The 18,110-nt window shown below is 58.0% G+C and overlaps 3 protein-coding genes across 20 annotated transcripts in view; 1 reads left to right on the top strand and 2 right to left on the bottom strand.

Moving 5' to 3' along the window:
• Window positions 1–939, bottom strand: part of GCK (glucokinase) — a 56,061-nt gene extending 55,122 nt beyond the window's left edge. The window contains exon 1 of the mRNA XM_082399861.1: window positions 860–939. The gene's annotated coding sequence lies outside the window, so the exon portion shown is untranslated. The remainder of the gene's footprint in view (window positions 1–859) is intronic.
• Window positions 940–1,020: 81 nt separating this feature from the next.
• On the top strand, window positions 1,021–10,061 carry YKT6 (YKT6 v-SNARE homolog). Of its 3 annotated transcripts, none has more exons than XM_082399918.1 (7): window positions 1,021–1,272; window positions 3,733–3,815; window positions 5,018–5,118; window positions 6,063–6,257; window positions 6,547–6,612; window positions 8,889–8,990; window positions 9,770–10,061. In XM_082399918.1, the coding sequence occupies exons 1-7, from the start codon at window positions 1,169–1,171 to the stop codon at window positions 9,803–9,805; spliced, it is 687 nt and encodes a 228-aa protein (XP_082256044.1). In that variant the 5' UTR covers window positions 1,021–1,168; the 3' UTR covers window positions 9,806–10,061. The 3 variants fall into 3 exon arrangements, with proteins under 3 accessions (XP_082256044.1, XP_082256045.1, XP_082256046.1); XM_082399919.1 differs by having other exon boundaries at window positions 1,026–1,272; window positions 6,153–6,257; XM_082399920.1 differs by lacking the exon at window positions 1,021–1,272 and having other exon boundaries at window positions 5,018–5,212.
• A 3,883-nt stretch (window positions 10,062–13,944) lies between these two features.
• Window positions 13,945–18,110, bottom strand: part of CAMK2B (calcium/calmodulin dependent protein kinase II beta) — a 95,903-nt gene continuing 91,737 nt past the window's right edge. For all 16 annotated transcript variants that reach the window (XM_082399805.1, XM_082399812.1, XM_082399810.1 and 13 more), the window contains 4 exons: window positions 16,612–16,687; window positions 16,413–16,507; window positions 16,006–16,240; window positions 13,945–15,798 (listed from right to left, as the gene is read on the bottom strand). In XM_082399805.1, the coding sequence (XP_082255931.1) occupies window positions 16,008–16,240; window positions 16,413–16,507; window positions 16,612–16,687 (404 nt within the window). In that variant the 3' untranslated portion in view covers window positions 13,945–15,798; window positions 16,006–16,007. The remainder of the gene's footprint in view (window positions 15,799–16,005; window positions 16,241–16,412; window positions 16,508–16,611; window positions 16,688–18,110) is intronic.

Raw genomic sequence — 18,110 nt, 5'->3', positions numbered from 1 at the left:
TGTTTAGAGTGATGCTGTTGGTTTTTCAACTATTACCATCTCTTTCCCATCATTTCAGATCTGGCTGCTTGTAGCATGATAGTTGTGTAACCTTTCTGCCAACTTCCAAACACCAAGGTCCTTTCACCTCTGTCCTGCAAGATGCTTTCGGATAACAAACCATTTAACAAACAAGAAGCATGAAAGATGTACTACCCTTAGGGAACTGAGCCTCATTCATCCCCATCCATTGAAAAAGCATTATTCCAACATCTCAAGCAAAATGAGGTTTTCCAAGTCACGGTAAGCCAAGCTGCTCCCTCAGTTTGGAGATGAATTTCTGCCCCTTTTGAGGTGAAGTGGCTCTGCTACTCTGTGAGGTCAGCAGTTTGGCTCCCAAAACAGTGGTTAGACATCTGGTTTCCCAGGTGGTGGGCAGGCCCAGGAGCCCTCACCCCTGCGGGCTTGTGCTGAAGGGACCTGTGTGACCAGGGACTTGCTCCCAGGCAGGCAGGAGGAAGGCGTGGGAATGGCAAGAGAGAACTCAATCATCTGAAAATGAGAGGCATGCCTTCACTTCCCGGCAGGTCCCTGCCCTTCACTCAGAAAGGAGATATGATTCGCAAAACACTTTCCAGGGACAGCAGTTCGCCCATAAATCAAAGTCCCTCGTGTGGGGTTTACAAAGCCCTGGCGTGTGGGTGGGACTCTGGGTCTCACCGTTCGGAGGGAGGACAGCGCCGGGGGACACAGGCGACCCTACAGGACTCAGAACGGACCGGGAGGAAGCGAGGGGACCCTGGGAGAACTCAGGACGGCCAGGGAGAAAAGGACAGGCCCTCGCAGAGAGAAGGACAGCAGGGGAAGGCTAAGGACTTACGAGCAGCGAGCCGGCCGGCCTACGAAAGCCCGGGGGGCGGGGACCGACCTCAAGCGCACGCGCAGCACTCTGCCCCGCCCCCTCGCCCGTGCTTCCGGCTGCTCCTTTCTGCATCCGGGGCACGAAAACCCTTCGTTAGGCCTCGGGCGGCGGCCCGTGACCGGAGCCGGAAGTGGACCCAAAGCCAGGCGGAGGAAGCCGGCGGTTGACCCGTCCGCAGCAGGTGGTGGTCTCGAGGGGCGGCGCCGCGCTGCTCCGTGCGAGCCGGTCCCGCGGCCAGGCGGGTAGCCGGCCCGAGGGCGCGGCGCCATGAGGCTGTACAGCCTCAGCGTCCTGTACAAAGGCGATGCCAAGGCGGTGCTGCTCAAAGCCGCGTACGACGTGTCCTCATTCAGCTTCTTCCAGAGGTCCAGGTAGGCGGGCCCAGGCGGGCGGCGCCCGGGCGGGGAGGCCCGGGGTCGGGGTTGGAGACGGCCCCGGAATCGGGGGAGGGCCGGGGCTCGGCCTCCCGCAGTGGAGCCGGCGGGGGCCTCTTCCTCGGCCTGCGGACTGTGCCTCTGAAGAATCATGTTTTTTTCGATCACAAAAAGCTTTATCTCACCGTAGAATGTAATGCTGTAATCAGGGTTTTTCCAAATTTTTGTCGTATAAAAATTATTAGGGGGCTTTGAAAAAGTGCAGATTCCCTAGGTTCACTCAGATTCCTGGGTCCAGTGGAGGCCCAGCGATCTATATTTTAAACCAGCAACGCCCACTTAGTGATGCTGACCTAGGAAGCTTACGTGCCACACCTTAAGAGCCACGTTTGTATTATCTGGTGGGGCTTTCCAGCAGTTCCGTATGAGAGATATTGGTATACTGTCCCATCTTATGGGTGAAGTCACTGAGGTCCCAAGAGATGGATACCAAACCAGCCAGGACTCCAGCGCAAATCGTACGCTCTTTATGGTTGGGCTTTCGTGGTACAGAAGGGTTCTACGGTGAAGATTTGGAAGGAAGCCTGGGATTTGTAGGGCTTACAAGCTTTTGAACATTCGTGAGGCACTTTAATTTAATTAGAATTACCACAGACACTTCCAGCCTGTTCGTGGGAGGGATGGGGGTGACTTAGGCACAAAAGGAGAAGGACCCTACGGAGTCTGGGTCTGTGGTCATCCAGTCTCCGGGTCTGGGGAAATCTGCAGTCTGGATTCTGTTTTCTGTTTTCAGCTGCTTCAGTGCGGCTGTTTTGTTCTTGATGAGAGTGGCTTACTGGCAGGATCTCAAACAATTCCTCTTGTTATTTTGTCGAAACTTTCTGCTTTTTTCTGGGTCCTTCTTGGTACTTCTTAGCTTTCTTTATCATGACCTCTAGTCTCTGTTCTGTGTTGCTTCTTTTCTGTGATCGAACTTTGGGAGCTAACTTGGCTGATTCTGATTCTTTCACTTTTTCTTTTTCCCCTCCCCATGTATACTGAATATCCTCAGAGATTTCACTGTAGGACTTTCACCTCACTGGTTTGCGATACCCAGGCCAGTTTCAGATGATTAACACAACTGCGATACTGTCGGGACATCTCTACCAGTGCCTCTTAAAACAACACGTAGTCCAGCCGAGCTCATTGTTTTTCTCATAAGTCCTCTTCTCTTACATCCTGCCTGCCTCATGATTATCAGAACCCAAGCCTCCAACCTTCAAAGGGTTTTCCAGCTTTTCTGGCCCTTGTATGCAGACTCTCACAATGAATGCAGTTCTTCATTTGTCTAATTATAGTCCTACTCTAAGCTCTGTTGCTTTACTGCAAGGACTTCCTTATTTTCAGACTTTTTTCTAAGGGATCATTTTGATCCTATCACCCTCTCAAGATAATAATAACAAGTAATACTGTGCGCCAGACATCGTGCTAAGTGCTCATCTAATCATCACAGCAAATCTCGATTTACAGATGAAGCCTGGTGCAGTAAGTACCTTGCCCCGGAGGTCACACGTCTCATAAGTGGTGGAGCTGGGATCCCAGCCAGGGAAGTCCACTCCCGAGTCGGGAGTCCTCACTCATCTGTGTGGCTGTCCGTGCGGTTTCAGAAGTATCCACATCTGCTGGGGCTAACTGTGGATTCCACAAGTCAAGGCCCTGTGCTGACGGCCCTTTACATGGCATTCCCAGTCGGAGGCTTCTTGTTAATTCTGCTTCCTCCAGCTGGACCGTTGTCACCTGGGACCCTTCCATGCCGGCCGCATGTCTCTGTTGGGCCCGTGAACCTCCTCCTCCCTCTCAGCCTCTGTGCAAGCCATTTTCTGTTTCCTCGTCTTGGCTGAGCTCTTGCCCTGCATTCCTTCCAGAGTGCCCCGGGCTCGTACGGTGGATTTGCCCCAGCAGACCGGAGGCCTTGTTCTCTCAGAGCCAGCAGTCACTGCGGACATGTGTCGCATTGCATGGTTCAGCCAGTGGCAGCTGCCATAACTGACTGTGCATCCGCCGAACAGTTTTTGCCACTTAATGTGATTCTGTCACAGATTTTACTTGTCCCCGCTTCTCAGAAGTTAGTGGAGCCTTGAAAACAGGAGCTGGCTTTTGCTTCTCCACTGTGCCCCAAATCATACACTGACCAAAATGTTAAATTAAGGATAACTTGTAGAAAGTTCCCCAGAAGTCTGGAAGTGGTTTGTTTGAGCGAGCTAGGTAGCAAGCAGATGTGGTTTGAATGGTCTTGGTGATTTCTAATTACCTGTATTTGTGATCATTGACAGGGTGTTTATTATTTCTTCCTAAGGTTGGGAGGGAAAGGAATGAAACCAAGAAACAGCGTCTCCTTAGTGTATACGCTCAGAGGTCCCTTTCCACTGTGTTGGGGACAAGGTGACAGGAACAGGTAATATGTGTTGTGTTTCTTAGCGTTCAGGAATTCATGACCTTCACAAGTCAGCTGATTGTGGAGCGCTCCTCGAAAGGCAGCAGAGCTTCTGTCAAGGAACAAGGTAAGAGGACCTGCTGCCTTGTGAGTGTGTGCTGGCCTGGCCGCCGCACCTCGGGCAGCTCGGAGCTCCATCAGCAGGAGCGGTTGCCGCGTGATGGAGAGGGCTGCCAGGACCCCGCTCCTCTGCTAGCTGCTCTCTTCCCTCCTCCTCGTTTTCCTGTTACGCAAGATTCTGTGCCCACTGTTGGTGTCTAAGTTGCCTGGTTAAAATCACCCCCAAATGCTTGGGCTCCCTTAAGATTAGGGTCCGCCTCTCGGAGCAGTAAGCGGCCTTCCTGCTGTGTCCTCTTTCCCCTCGGGAGTTGTAGACATCTCGGGAAAGGATTTCCACCCAGCCCTGTGGAGGTAATACTGTATTCTGTGCTGCTTAGATTTTTGCCCAGGAATCTGGAAACTCATTATTTTTTCCTCTTGACCTTAGTTTTTTCTTCTTCATGATTCAGGTTTCCTGTAAAAATTTTTAGGCATTTATCTTAGAGGCACTTATTTTAGAGGCATTTGGTGAGCTGTGTCATCTCTGAATCCTTTTAAAGTGACAAAAATTAATTTCAGGGATTGTGACTATTTTGCAGAAGCCCTTGTATAGACTACCTTTTGATAATTTGATGACTGCAGCACATGCTTGAGACACCAGCCAGTCGTGGCTAATTTTTTTCTGGATGGGCTTTGTCTCCTCCTCCCGTCCTGCCCCGTCCCCGCCAAGGCCCACCACAGAGTGGAGCAGGCTAGGTTGCTGTAATGAGGAAGGCTGAGGCCCTGACAGGTGATTTCTAAGAAAGTGGAGGCTGCTTGGCTTGGCCAGGGTTCCATCAGCTTGGGAGTGGAGCAGAGCCCAGCCTCAGAGGGCTGCAGCTTCCCAAGATACAGGCAAGCCTGACCTAGAGCTCAAGGATGTGACTTGGACATGCACCTGGGGCCCTGTTACCTGGGATGTTTCTGCACCACTGGTGCTCCTTTCGACCCTGGCTTTGCACGCTGGGCCTTGGGGCATTCACTCGCCCTGCAGCAGGTGTTGGGCCGCGCTGCCGTCAGAACTACACGCGCTGTCCTATGTTCAGGGCCTCACCATAAACCTCACTCAGAGCCGCTTCGTTGGCCCAGGAGGCAGGAGCCCAGCACTGTAACACTCTGACTGGTTTTGGTGGTGAGAAAGTCTAAAGCCCTCACGTCACCCTCTGTGTGTCTGGCCTCTTGTCTCCCTAGAATATCTGTGCCATGTCTACGTGAGAAACGACAGTCTGGCGGGAGTGGTCATTGCTGACAATGAATACCCATCCCGGGTGGCGTTTACCTTGCTGGAGAAGGTGTGTCTGCAGCTCGGCTGGACTGTACTTGGACAGACGAGTGTGGACTGGGGCCGGGAGTGACGACAGGGCCCAAGGCGGAAGGGGCGAAATAGTGTGTCCAAAATCAACCTGTTCTCAGCTTTTCTCCTCACCCTAAACAAAGAGAGAGTCTGGGAGCCTTCCCAGTCCCGTCCATCCCACCCCACCCTACCCCCTGCCCCTGCCGATTTCTGCTTCTCACCCTACTAGTGTCCCTGGTGCTGCCTTGACTCTTCTTGTTGGCCACAGAGTCACAGCATCTCTCCTTCCGGGAGGGGGCCCTTGGGTCAGCTCTGGCTGTGCTTTTGCCCCCGTCACTCCTCTTGCTGGCTCTCTTCCTGCCTCTGCCCTCAAAGTCATGACTTTCATTTCTTTCTGAGCCACGCTAGACTGCATGCTCTCCCCTCCTCCCCTCCTCCCCTCCCCCCCTCCTCCCCTCTTCCCCTCTTCCACTCCGACAGGCCCGTCCAGCACACACCGGGCCCCTCCCCACCTCTGTGCCTCTGCTCGAGGAGTCCCCCTGCTGGCCCATCGTGCAGTTACAGCAGCTTCTCTCCCGCTGTGGGGCTAGCGCCGCCTCATTCTTCAGTGTGTTTGTGTGGTGCTAATGATAAACTCCTCAAAGGCCCTGGCCTCACATCCCCCAAAACACTCATACACTTATAAGCACATGAAATCTGGTGGCTGCTTAAACTCAAAGGACCTAATTACATTTCTGAAGAATTGTTTTGGAAAATTAGAGGGCCAATATCCTTTGTTCTGGAAATTTGTAACCTGATAAAAGTGGAAATCTGTAGTTTGAAATTCTAATACTTTTATCATTCACCAGATGAGGTTCATATCAGGCTAGGCATCCTTGGTTTTTAATTCCCAGAATACTGAGGAAGGAGGAACTTGAGCTTAGATTTTCCCCTTGCCGTTAGCCATCCTCCTCTACCCTCCTGCCTGGGCCCTCTCTTTCGGATGAGCGCAGCAGAGGGGAGGGCGTGTTGCTGAGCTCCTCTGTCCTGCAGGTACTGGACGAATTCTCCAGGCAGGTCGACAGGATAGACTGGCCAGTTGGATCCCCCGACACCATCCAGTACGCAGGCCTGGACGGTCACCTCAGTAGATACCAGGTAGGTTGTAAAGACTGTGTGGCCCAAAGCTGCGTGAAACAGAAGAGCCGGCGGCCCTGGTGGCTGGGGCTCTGGGCGATGTGGATGTTGCTGTCCTTTTGAAAAACGCAGGGACCCACATTAAGCCCTGGACCCGAGCTCCTAGGCAGGCTTTTGCTTCTCCATCATGTGGTTAAACAGCCTGTGGTTTTTCACTTCTGGAAGTGTGTCCAGCTCACTTGGTTTTGAGCCCTGTTTCCAGGCGGCCACTCCAGTCCTGACATCGTTTTTATTGTTGGTTCTTTCCTAGAACCCCCGAGAAGCTGACCCCATGACTAAAGTGCAGGCTGAACTAGATGAGACAAAAATCATCCTGGTAAGTAAGTAAGTAGGAGAGCAAGTCCCCAAACTGAGGGGCAGAAAGATTTGCCAGTAGTCAAGCCCGCGCAGCCGACGCTTGTTTTAGTTGCAGTCGAAGCGCTTTTCTGAAAGTGGTGTTTGCCCACCTGTCCCCGTGCATCAGAGGCCTCAAAGCCAGACTCACTCAGACAACCCCAGCAGGATCCCTCCTGCGCCCCATCTTGGTTAACGGCACCCGTTGTTTGAGGGACCCAGCATATTCCCATCCCCACTCCCTGTCTGGGTAGTTACTGGGTTCGGCGGGTCTGAGTTCTGTGGTCCTGCCTCTGCGGTGCCTTCCTTAGCTTGAGCCACTGCCCGGCAGGCGCCTCCCTTTCAGGGTCTGGGTCTCGGCGCAGACTGAGGCTCACCCGCTCTGACTAAATACAGGCCCAGAGTTGTCAGAATCAGGCCTGTTTTAGAAGAGCGGGAACCCTGCATTTTTAGCTGAAATCTCCTGGTTTGTAATTGCTGCTTCAACTTTTTTTTAAAACTCTGAGCTACCTTTGGCCCTCGAGCAGCACTGGCTTTGATTCCTGAGGCCTCTGCCTCTGACTGGACCCCTGGCTTCCCACCTCCCTCCAGTCTGTCCACTAGACAGTAGCTGTTTGATCTGTCACTCTTCTGCCTGAAGTTCTTCAGCAGCTCCCAAGTCAGCTCCAGGATAAAGTGCAGGCTCCCTGACGTGGTCTCGTACCCTGGGCCCTCCCTCCCTTTCCTGCCTGCCTCCTGCACAGGCGCCCCGCACTCAGGCCACCAGGGTACTCGGAGGCTGTATGGGCCCTTTCCGAATGTCGCTGCATTGTCACTGCATGTTTACGTGAAGCCTGACTCGTGTGCGAGCTCCCAGGACTGGGAGCTTATCCTGATCTTTACGCCCCTGCTCACAGGACAACGCCCGGCTTAGGCTTAGGGCGAGGGCTTAGCCGGTGCCCGGCAATTAATGGACGCCTAAGTAGATGGATATAAAACCCAGGAAAGGGGACTTCCCTGGCCGTCCAGTGGTTAGGGCTCCGCACTTCCACTGCGGGGGCACAGGTTCGATCCCTGGTCAGGAAACTAAGATCCCGCAAGCTGCGCAGCACAGCCCCCCAAAATTAAAATAAAACCCAGAAAAGGTGCCGAGACAAATACTACCCCAAATATAGAACTCCTACCAACGCTGGCTCAGCTTTCATGCACGTCTGCGTCTCCTGGGGTTGGACTCAGGTCTGGGGCAGGGCCCAGGAGGCTGTGTTCTATAAAGAGCATCCCAGGGGCTCCAAGCCTAGGTCTGCTAAACCACGCCTTGGGTAACGTTTTGGGGCTTTGGAATGAAAGTTAGATGTGACAGTTTTCCGGCACTTTTCTGTCTTTCGTGACATGTTTCTCCATGTTTCCTAACCGAGCCCTGTCTCTGCCTTCTGCTGCTTCAGAACCTGCGCATGTGAGCACCACAGAGCCGGGGGACACACGCTCTCTGTCTTTCCTTCTCTCTCCACTGCACAGAGCAGATGGGTCCTGGACACCCAGCCCATTCTGGCTGCAGTGATAAAATCTGGATTACTGGTTATGCTACCTTTTATCCCATTCATGTCTTGAGCCAGTTAACTTTTTATGGTGGAAATCTGAGTTGCTCAGCTGTGTGTAGAGATAAAGGACATTTTTGCTCACTCCTCATTCTGTGCCGTTTCACATGTGCAAAGCTAGGTTCGTGCCACTTGCTCTGAAGAGGCCTCTGAGGGCCTTGCAGCTGCCCTAGCAATGGCCGTCTGGGGTGGGAGTGAGTCGGCCACTTCCTGATGGTCCTGGCAGCGGGGCTGGGGGCTTTTCTGAGGGCCTCCGTCCCTTCACCCATTCAGAAAGGGTCTGTCTGCACTGCCTAAGTGCAGAGGTGCTCTCACAGAATTGACAGTGATGCGATTTAGACACAGTTACCCTGGGGGAACAGGAAGCGTTTTGTGCAGTAGGAATGTGTGTGTATAAATACAGGCGTAGGTGATCCCTCCTGGACTGTGGCTGTCTGAGCCTGTGCTGCGGAGGATTTGGGGGAAGTGCTTTATGTCCCAGTTAGAACCTTCTAGATTCTCCAGGAAGGTCACTAGGTCCTGTTGCCTCCACAGGTCTGGGACACTGTGTCTTGATGCGGTGTCCCAGTTATGGGGAGGGGCCCAAAGGAAGTGCTTTCCTGTGACTGAGCTTCACGGGGGGGCTGGCGTCTACTCACTTCGTGAACAGAGCAAAGTGTCCTTTTCTGTTTTTCTTCTTGTCCAGCACAACACCATGGAGTCTCTGTTAGAGCGAGGCGAGAAGCTCGATGACCTGGTGTCCAAATCCGAAGTGCTGGGAATACAGTCTAAAGCCTTCTATAAAACGGTGAGTACGGCCCGGCTGCTCCTGGGCACCCCTTCCCGAGAGCAGTGGCCGCGTGCTCCCCGCTAAGCAAGTCTTCCTTGGAACGGTCAGTCACGTGGCCGGTCAGTAGCCACAGGTTCACTGGGGCGCTGTGGGAGCCCAGGCGCGCAGGGGCCTTGCCCCGCATGCCTGCTGTCTGCCGAGGAGCAGCAGTGCACCGCCTTCCCAGAGAGTTTCTTACGTTCCTAGTTAGCTTCCCTTCAGCCGAAGGATTTCAGTTTGAACAGCGGGGGCGCTGCGTTTACTTGCTCCATCCACACACACACGTTTGCTCACGTGTGCCTTGGAGGGCGATGCCAGTGGGGCTAGGGGGCACCTGCGAACAGGAGGCGAGAGGGAAGGTGACGGAGGCCCCACACACCAAGTGTGAACCTCTCTGTTCTCTGAAGACATCCTCAGTAAGAAACACCCCTGTGGGTTCAGATAGCTTTACGGGGAGATGGGGCCGGAGCAGAGGAAGAGACTCAGCCGACCCGACTTATGTTCCTGTTCTTTGTACTTGGCTTAACAACAGGAAGTTTACTTCCTTACTGATAGCGTTAACGGAAGGCGGACAAAATAACTTCAGGGGTATGAACTGCTCCTGGACAGCTTCACTCCAGGCGTCGCGGACGGGCCGGTTCTCTCTCTCTCTCCTTGCGATTCCCGGAGCCCCCGGTAAAGCCGCCCGATCCCCGCGGACCTCCCAGTGCTACGTGCGCCGAGGTCCACCTCTTCAGCTCTTCTTTGTCTCTTTCCAGGCCCGGAAGCAAAACTCGTGCTGTGCGATCATGTGACAGCAGCCGGCAGAGGCCCCTGCGCTGGAACGCCACCGTTACTCACATCGGAACTGCAGCCCCCAGGGAGCAGACCCGCCGTGGCACGACCCGAGTGGGACAGACTCAACTTTGGCTTTGGAGCTCGTGGGAGGAACCGAAGGGTGGAAGGGACCTGGGGGTGGGGAACATTCAGATTCACATGTCTAGTAATTTGAGGCCCCCTAAACGTGTATTTTGGGGCCGAATGAAACCATAAAGCTCAGTGACTCCTGTAGATGCTGCAGGGCTCGTTTCTAACCCCCTGGGAAGGACGTGTGCAAGGCCCACGGTGGGGTCAGAGCCAGCTCTTTGTTGATCTTCAGTACACCTTTGGGTTTTATCTGTACGCTAGCTGTGTTAACACTCCTGTGAGTGGGGTGCCCTGACCACAGGGCTGGGGCGGGACAGCCGCTGCGGGCCACGGTGGGCGTGGGGGGCGCTGATGGGGGCTCGGGCCAGTGCGTCCACATCGGGAGGACACAGCCACTGGGCTTCACAAGTTCTGAGACCTTGTTTGCGCTCCTGCTGCGATTGACTTTCTGCAGTGCCCGTCCAGCGAGTTCCACAGAGATGCCTTGGAAGTGGGGGAGGGGCGCCTGCCCCGACTTGCGGTTTGGCTTTGAACATCTGGATCATAGCAGGGTGTGCTGTAGGCTCTCATGAACAGGTTTCACTTGCCTTTCTGGTGACAAGACTGTCCTGACAATCACCTGGGACTTAAAACATGTCTTAGCAAGTGACCTTTACTGTGGCCACCACTACCAGGCACCAAGAGAAGGTGCCAGCCAGCCCGGGGGCTCCCAGCACCCCACTTACAGTCTGAGCCTTCCACACTCCAGCCCAGCCCCCTGCAGAAGCACTGCTGAGCCTGCACCCTCCCCCCACCCCAGCCCCCAGCAGCACGAGGCCCATGGCTCTGAGGCCCAACCCTGGAAACAGACACGCAGAGCAGCCCAGGCAGTGGCCCGGGGGGCTCTGGGCCCTTCTCAGCCTCTCTGGTCCCTCGGGCCCTACTGCCATGTTCCAGACTGCCTCCTGGGGCCCTGCTGTGCTTCTTGAGGACACAAACTCGGGATGCCCCTGCAGGACTCAGTTCCGTGGAAGCCCCTGCTGAGGTGGCGTCAACCAGTGTGGTCTCGTTCCTGGGTGTCCTTCCCCGCGCACTCTGTTCTTGCCCTAACTGGGAGGTCCCACTGCCCCGACAGGAGGTGCCAGCGGCCGCGAGTTCCCTCACTTGGGCCAGAAGGTGGGATCCGCGTGGCTTCCGAGGACCCCAGCTGAAGAGATTGACCTGCCAGCTGCCCTGTTTCTCCGGCCGTTACGTTGGCCAGAGGACTTTGGCCTAAAAGCAGCCTGCCCGCGTGAGTCCTGCTGCCGCGGGTGCCCCTGAGACGCGCACACCCAGCCTGCTCGCTGGCGTCTGAGGCGGCCGTGACGTCCCCTTAGGGACGATGGAGCTTTGTCTGACTGACTCTCCTCCCACTTCGGAGGATACTGGGGAGGAACTGGGGGTGGGGCTGGCCGAGACCCCGCATCCGGCATTTCCCCAGCTCCTCTTGTATTCTAACGTTAGGTCGTTTGGCAAAGTGTATTTTAGTAACTGCCGCCTAACTTTTTCTCTGTGTTCTGTTTGAAAGGTTCCTATCTGGATAAAGTTGACTTTTGAAATTCCAAAATAGTCCTGTGCTTTGTTGGAGCCCCAGGGACCCCTTTCTGCGGGAGCCCTGCCCCTCCGTGCTGTGCGCCTGCAGAGCTTGGGGTCCCCCCTCTCCTGGGGCAGTTCCTTTCGGGGGAGACAGCATCTCCCTTAACCCACCATCCCCTGCTCCCCTCCCCGCCAGGCCCAAGTGGTCATCTCCCCTCAGACTTTTCTAGCAGGAAGTGGGTGACGGAGCCGCAGAGCAGAGAGAAGCCCTGCTCTGAACCCTGTGACCTGGTCCTCGCTACCCCTGGGAAACCTGCCTGGGAGGCTGCCTCAGCCACAGAGCCAGCGCCACGCAGACGGGAACTCCTCCAGAGCGGGGTGTCTTTGCTGGGGTGTGGGAGCTCCCCGTGCTCCCCGCATCCTTGCAGGCCTGGGACTCTCGTCCTAGTTTAGGGAATGTCCTCGGCAGCTGGTCATTAGACGGTCTGCAAACACTTCTCAGTCTGTCTCTTCGCTGGCCTGGGGCCTGTTTTCAGCCTTACTTCTGACCATCGGAATAGGGAGCAGCGTGGGCATTTCCTGCTCAGAGGACCCACCAGGGCAGGGGATTTACCCGTGGCCCAGGGGGCTTTGCCCAAAGCAGGTGCTTTTTAAAATGACAAGTGAAAGGCCCTCTCACTGACCTCCCTCTGCCCATCCTGCCGGCGCTGCTCTGGGTTTTGGAGTCCTGGCACGCCTCAGGGTTCAGAATCCGCAGTGGGCGGGGTAGGAGGAGGCAGTGGCGGGTGCCCTGAGGGAGGCCTGGCCTGGAAAGGCTCCTCGGATTACAGCTGATAGGTGAGTGGAGCCCTAGATACTGCGGCGGCGGGGACAGACTCCACTCGCGGGCTCTGTCCTAGATTCTCTGTGCCCGGCTCTCGGATCCTCCGAGGTGCTCCCTGTGCAGTCCTCCCTCCTGCCTGCACACCTGAGGGCCCCTGCCGGGTACTGCCCACGGGGCCGACAAGCTGGCATCGAGGGCCTCCTGGCCCATCTGAAGGTGCCTGCAACCAGATGCCAAGGCTGGAGGAGGAGACCTGTTCTGTCCCAGTGGACAGGACTGAGCTGGCCCGAAGCGGCAGCCGTCTCATCAGAAGTCACTTGGACCCCCTGGGTGGGTGCGTTTGGTGTATCAGATTGTTTTGAAGCCTGTATTTCTGTGCTGAGTGAGCTCGAGGCGTAAGGTACAGACAGGCAGCAGGGCCTGGGGACCAGGCGTGGAGGCGAGGCTGCCCATCTCCACAGGAGGGTGCCTCTGGGGTACCAGCAGGGCTGCCCAGGGTCTGCCTGGGAGCGAGGTGGGCCAAGAGGCCTGCGGGAGGGACAGCAGAGCACAGGCAGGCCCCAGCAGCCCTCGCCCGGCGGGGCCTGAGTGTGTGCGGCCACGAGGGCAGATGTCCGGAGGGCCAGGCGACCGTGTATCCACGTGTCCATGCAGCAGTGTGGTCATGCGGCCACGTGGTCAGACAGCCGCGGGGCCGGGCTGCCATGCGGCTCTGTGGTCAGGTGATCAGACAGGCCAGGCAGCCACGTGGCCAGCACTCGCTCAGCCGCACAGGCTGAGGGTGAGTGTTCCCGAGGGAGGCCCAGCAGGCTTTTGTGTCCCCCGCTGTAGGGGTGCCATGGGCAGCCAGGTGACGCGTCCCTCCATGCTGGGGCTGAGCTGCAGAGGGAAGGCCTGGTGGGGACCGCCTGGCTGTGCCGACCCTGGGCCCTCCCTCTCTCCCTCCCTCCCTCCCTCCCTCCCCTCAGTCTGGGACCATCCGGGAGCCTCTGTACCTGGCATCCTTCTGTCTCCCTGGTCTCTCCTCTGGGCTCCTGCTGTTCGGGCCTCCTCGCAGAGCCTCTCCGGGCCCCCGTTGTCATCGCCTGCTCTGTCCTCTTTGCATCTCAGCAGCCACTGCTCTTCTGCTTCTGACGTCAGTGTCTGACATCCACGCTGGCCTGTGTGCCATCTACATGCTGTCTACACAACTCAGCGTGAGGGCCCACAGGAGCAGCCGGGGTTGGCCTCGGGCACCGCATGTTCCAATCAACGCGCCCGAAGAACAGATGGGTGGAGGGAGAGACCGGACAGGGCAGCAGGCCTTGGTCCTGCGGCTCTTCCCACATAGATCCGCTCTCCCGGCCTCATCTTCAGAGACCACTAGGGTGATGGGAAAGGTTGGGGGCGTGGGGACTCAGGGGTCTGTCCAGGGCCGACAGCGGCCTCAGTGGAACCAGAGGTTGGGGTGGGGACAGCTGGCAGAGCTTGACCTGCAGCGGCACGGAGGGGCCCCACCTGGGCATGCCGTCCACCGAGACGGGCTCGGGAACAGACGTCTGGCCTAGGGTTTCTGCAGCCTGGCCAGCCCGGGGCCCACACGGCGAAGGGACCTGCCGTGAGGTGCGGGGTCGGCAGGGTCCTGGCATAGAGCACGCGGATGCACTTGAAGCAGTTTGTCCTGTTTTCCTTTTATTTGCAGTTTCCCGAGACAGAACAAAATAATAATTTTGTACACTTACAAGGCTCAGAAAGAAAAGACAATGAAACTCAGCAAAAAGAGAGAAGAGGAAAGGCCGGCCAGCACCGCAGGCAGCCGACCCTCTGCAGGGCGGGCTGGCCGACGCTGCCACACCGCGGACATCTAGCTAGAAGAGCGGGTGTGGCTTGCTCATGAGGGGTCATGCAAAAGAACTATCCCCCAGAAAAAAAAATCCCCAAATTATCCCAGACAGGCAGCTCCGTGGAGAGAAGGGGGAGAGGAGGGGAGGAGGCCCCAGGAGGCAAGGGTGGCCGGGCCACACACTGTCCACGGCGGGCCCTGCCGCTGCCCGAGGCCCAGGGAGCCTGGCGGATGTTCACCCCGCGTCCATGGGTGGGGACAGCTGTCCTGAGCACAGCCGCGGACGGGCAGGTGAGCATCCACTCTGAGTGTCTGTCGATGGACAGTCCCCTTGGAGACCAGCATCCTGTGTCCTGTTCCCCACTCCGGGCCCCTCCCTTGGCTTGATTGCGGGGGAAGATAAAGAAAATCCGTGTTGAAAACAACATGAGTTGAAGAGGGCAGGTACTGGGGCAGGGGGTCCTGCACCTGCGATCACGGCCCCTGCACCCCCCAACCACGGCCCAGCGGGCCAGCTCAGACCCACTCGCACACCCAGACGACGGCCCTTGGCTCTCTCTGCCGCCCCCTGGCCACGTGGCCCATCCCGGAGGCTCGCCACAGTGCCCGCCAGCACGCAGGGGGACCCCAGGTGAGCCCAGCCCGCCTTCTCCCAACCCCAGGGGTCCCTGTCACACGCAGCCCCGTGCGGCCCTCCGCTCCCTGCTGCCCTGGGCCCAGACTCCGAAAGCGCAGCTTCCTTCAGCAAACACCTGCCTGGACTCTGCCTCGGCCTGGGAGCCGAAGGCACCCACCCGCCTCTGGCCCCTCTCTCCTTCCTGCCCCACTCCCACACGGGGGGAGGGGGAGGGGGGCAAAGAGGGAGAGGTGCCTGAACAGAAGGGAGGCCAGCCCCGGGGTCCCCTGCACACTGGGCCGCAGCCAGCAGCGTCCTCTCGGCATGTCTCTTGCCAGGCGAGAGGTCTGAAAATAAGGGGCGACCCCCCCCTGCACCCCCTGCCCGACCCAGTGCACCTCCCTGGCCCCGACAGGGCCAGAGCTGGAGCCCTGGGCCCGCGGGGCCTTCTCCGAGGGCTCGCATCCTCCCAGAGGGGCTGGCCCAGCCTCTGCACTGCTCACCCATGCCAGGGACACCGGGAGCTCGCACCTGCGCCTTCTCGGGGAGGAGAGGAGGGAAGGGAAGCAGGAGGGAGGACAGCCATGCTCAGCCCCCCCAGCCCCTCCCCAGACGACACCTGACACTCCTGACAAGGAGCCATGCGCGGCAGGGAGGATGCAGACGCGTGGGGGTGGGCGCCACCTAGCAAACACCGTTCCTTGGGTGGCAGGCCCCTGCAGACAAGTTCACTGCCCCGGCCGGTCCCTGGAGGAGGCCAGGAGCAGACGGACACGTGGAGCTTGGGTGGGGAGCGGCCGGAAGGTTCGAAGCCCCACAAACGCCAGGGCTTTTTACAGCTTTTTCCCTTGTTTCGTTTTTTTTTCCGTTTCATCCGACATCAATTTTGTGTGTGCGGCTGTCGTCTTGTTTTTAAAAAGAAATCACATCTGGTCTTGGTTTTCTGCAGACACAGGCACCAGGGGAGGAACGAGGCAGACACAAACATGCGACAGGCAGGCCGTGCGCCCGAGGGCAGCTGGGCTCCAAACACCGAGTCTGTCCCGTGAAAGCAGCCGCAGCAGCTCTGAAACGGGGCGGGCCGAGGGCGGGCAGGTCAGCGTCGGGCGGCCGCTCTCCGTCTGACTCGGGTTTGGTGTCTGCAAGGTGGGCGCCTGCGGGGCCGCCCGGAGAGGAGCCTGGAAGCCCTGACCCGGCGCCCCCGCCCCCTAACACCACGCTCGCTCGCCTCGCCACCGCTCTCCGCAGCCCCGCCTCCCCCGAGGGCGCTCACCTTCACTGCAGCGGGGCCACGGGCGCCCCCGAGCAGTGGAAGTGCACGTTCTGCCACTTGCCGTCGCGGCGGTGCCACACGCGGGTCTCCTCGGACTGGCTGGTGCGGGGCCGGCCCTGCCCGTCAATGTACTGCGTGAGGCGGATGTAGGCGATGCACGCAGCGTCCTCGCCGATGACGTGCACGTGCGGGTTCAGGATCGTTGTGTGGATTGGCTTGCTGTTCTTGGCGAGCACTGTGGGCGGGCAGGGGCTTGGCACCACGCCCCCGGCGCCGCTCCGCCAGCCCGGCCACCCCTCCCCCTCCCGGTGGGGCGAGGACGGGACAGGGCTTCCCTGGGCGCCTGGCTGGGGGCCCGTGGGCTCCCCGGGGGTGCCGCCCTCTTCCTGCCGCCGCCCCGCACTCACAGTTCTCGAAGTAGAATCTGTGGAAGTCCATCCCTTCAACCAGGTTGCCCAGGGCTTCGGGCTCAAACGAGGTCAGGCCTGGGTCACAGATTTTCCTGGGGGGCAGACCCAGGTGAGGAGGGGCCCCTCAGAACCCGCCCCTTCCGTCCACCCCCTCCCACCCCGCGGCCCCAGGATGGGCCCAGGAGCCCTGACTCACGCATAGGCCTCAAAGTCACCGTTGTTGACGGCCTCGATGAGCTGCTCCGTGATCTTGATGATCTCCTGCTTCCGCGCTGTGGGGGACAGCCGCCCAGTGACCCGCGCGCCGCCCCCCTGCAGCCCCGGGGGGTCCCGCGCAGAGCGCCCCCGCCCCTCCCCCTCCAGGAGGGACCCCGAAGCTGCCCGGCTCAGACTGTTCCCTTCAGGGCCACCAATGGGGTCCCCATTTCCAAGTCCAACAAGCTTCTGTCTTATTTGTCTTAAATACAACATCCCTGAAAGACGGAAATACTCCATCCAGAGTACAAAAGGTCTGGAAGAGGCAGGAAGGGGAAGCCAAGCCTGCCATGTCCCAGTCCCTCCGGCTGTATCCCCTGGGCCCTCGGCAGCTGCAACACTGTGACCAGCCTTCCCAGCTCCTGCCCGCCCCCCGCCACGGACATTGCTCTCATAGTCCTTCTTGGGGAGGCGGCTGTCTGCTCAGGGCGGGCTCACAAAGCAGGCAGGGGATTGAAGACTGCAGGGCCGGGCCTCAGTGCAAAGGCCAGGGAGCCGGGCCCAGGGGAAGGCAGAGTGCAGGCCTCACTGCCCTCTCTCCCTGGAAGGCCGCAGGCTGCCGCCTGGCCTTCTGCCTCTTCCAGCCCCCACCTGTTTGCGGTCCTGGGCCCCCAGGCCAGTCCTCCGGCATCACCTTTCCATCCTGCACCCTCCACCTGAGGCCCTGGGCCGGCAGCCTTCTCCGCGTTCCTGCCCACTTGACCTCTGGTCCTAGACAGACCCAGTCCCCCGGGTGCTCACCTGGGGGCCCCTTTATCTCTTTAACTACCATTTATTTTCAGGCAAAACATTTTAAACACACGGAAGAAGCAGAAAGAATAATACAGCCCACAGCCTGCTGATTCAAATCTGAACCATTTTCATACTTGCTATAGATTTCTTTTCAAGAAATAAAACCTTCCAGATAAAGATGCAGATGTCTGTGTTCCCCTGAATCTTGTTCTTCACTCACTCTCCCCAGAGAAGTACCGTTCTGAGTGAGGTGCTTAACCACTTCTGTGCAGATATAGAAACACCCAAAGGCACACAGGAAACACACACGAGCGTGCACACAGGCATAAACGCATCCACACGTGGCGATTTCTTAAAGCAGTGATAACGTGCCAGTGATAAAACTCAGACCCGAGAAGGCCACCGAAAGCACGATCCCAGGAGCTCTGTCCCACAGTTCCCTCCCCAGTCACAGCCACACCAGCTGCACATGTCTGCGCACTCCCAGCATGGGTATTCGTGTCCCCCCTGCTCCCAGCAGCACATCGGGACCACAGACTCTCTGCACGGCCACTCCTGTGGGATGGGCATCCCCACTCAACCAGGCCTAGTGATGGACATCTGTAGGTCTCCAGTCTTCAGCTGCCAGAGCAGCCGGGACCAGCACACGCGTGAGTTGATCTGCAGGCTACATTCCCAGAGCGCGTGTTGCCAGCTCCAAAAGGGCAC

Source organism: Balaenoptera borealis (genome assembly GCF_965194805.1).
Source record: "Balaenoptera borealis genome assembly, chromosome: 7".
Taxonomy (NCBI): Eukaryota; Metazoa; Chordata; class Mammalia; order Artiodactyla; family Balaenopteridae; genus Balaenoptera; species Balaenoptera borealis.
The sequence above is the reverse complement of the archived record's forward strand: the minus strand, read 5'-3'. Positions and strand labels throughout refer to the sequence as shown.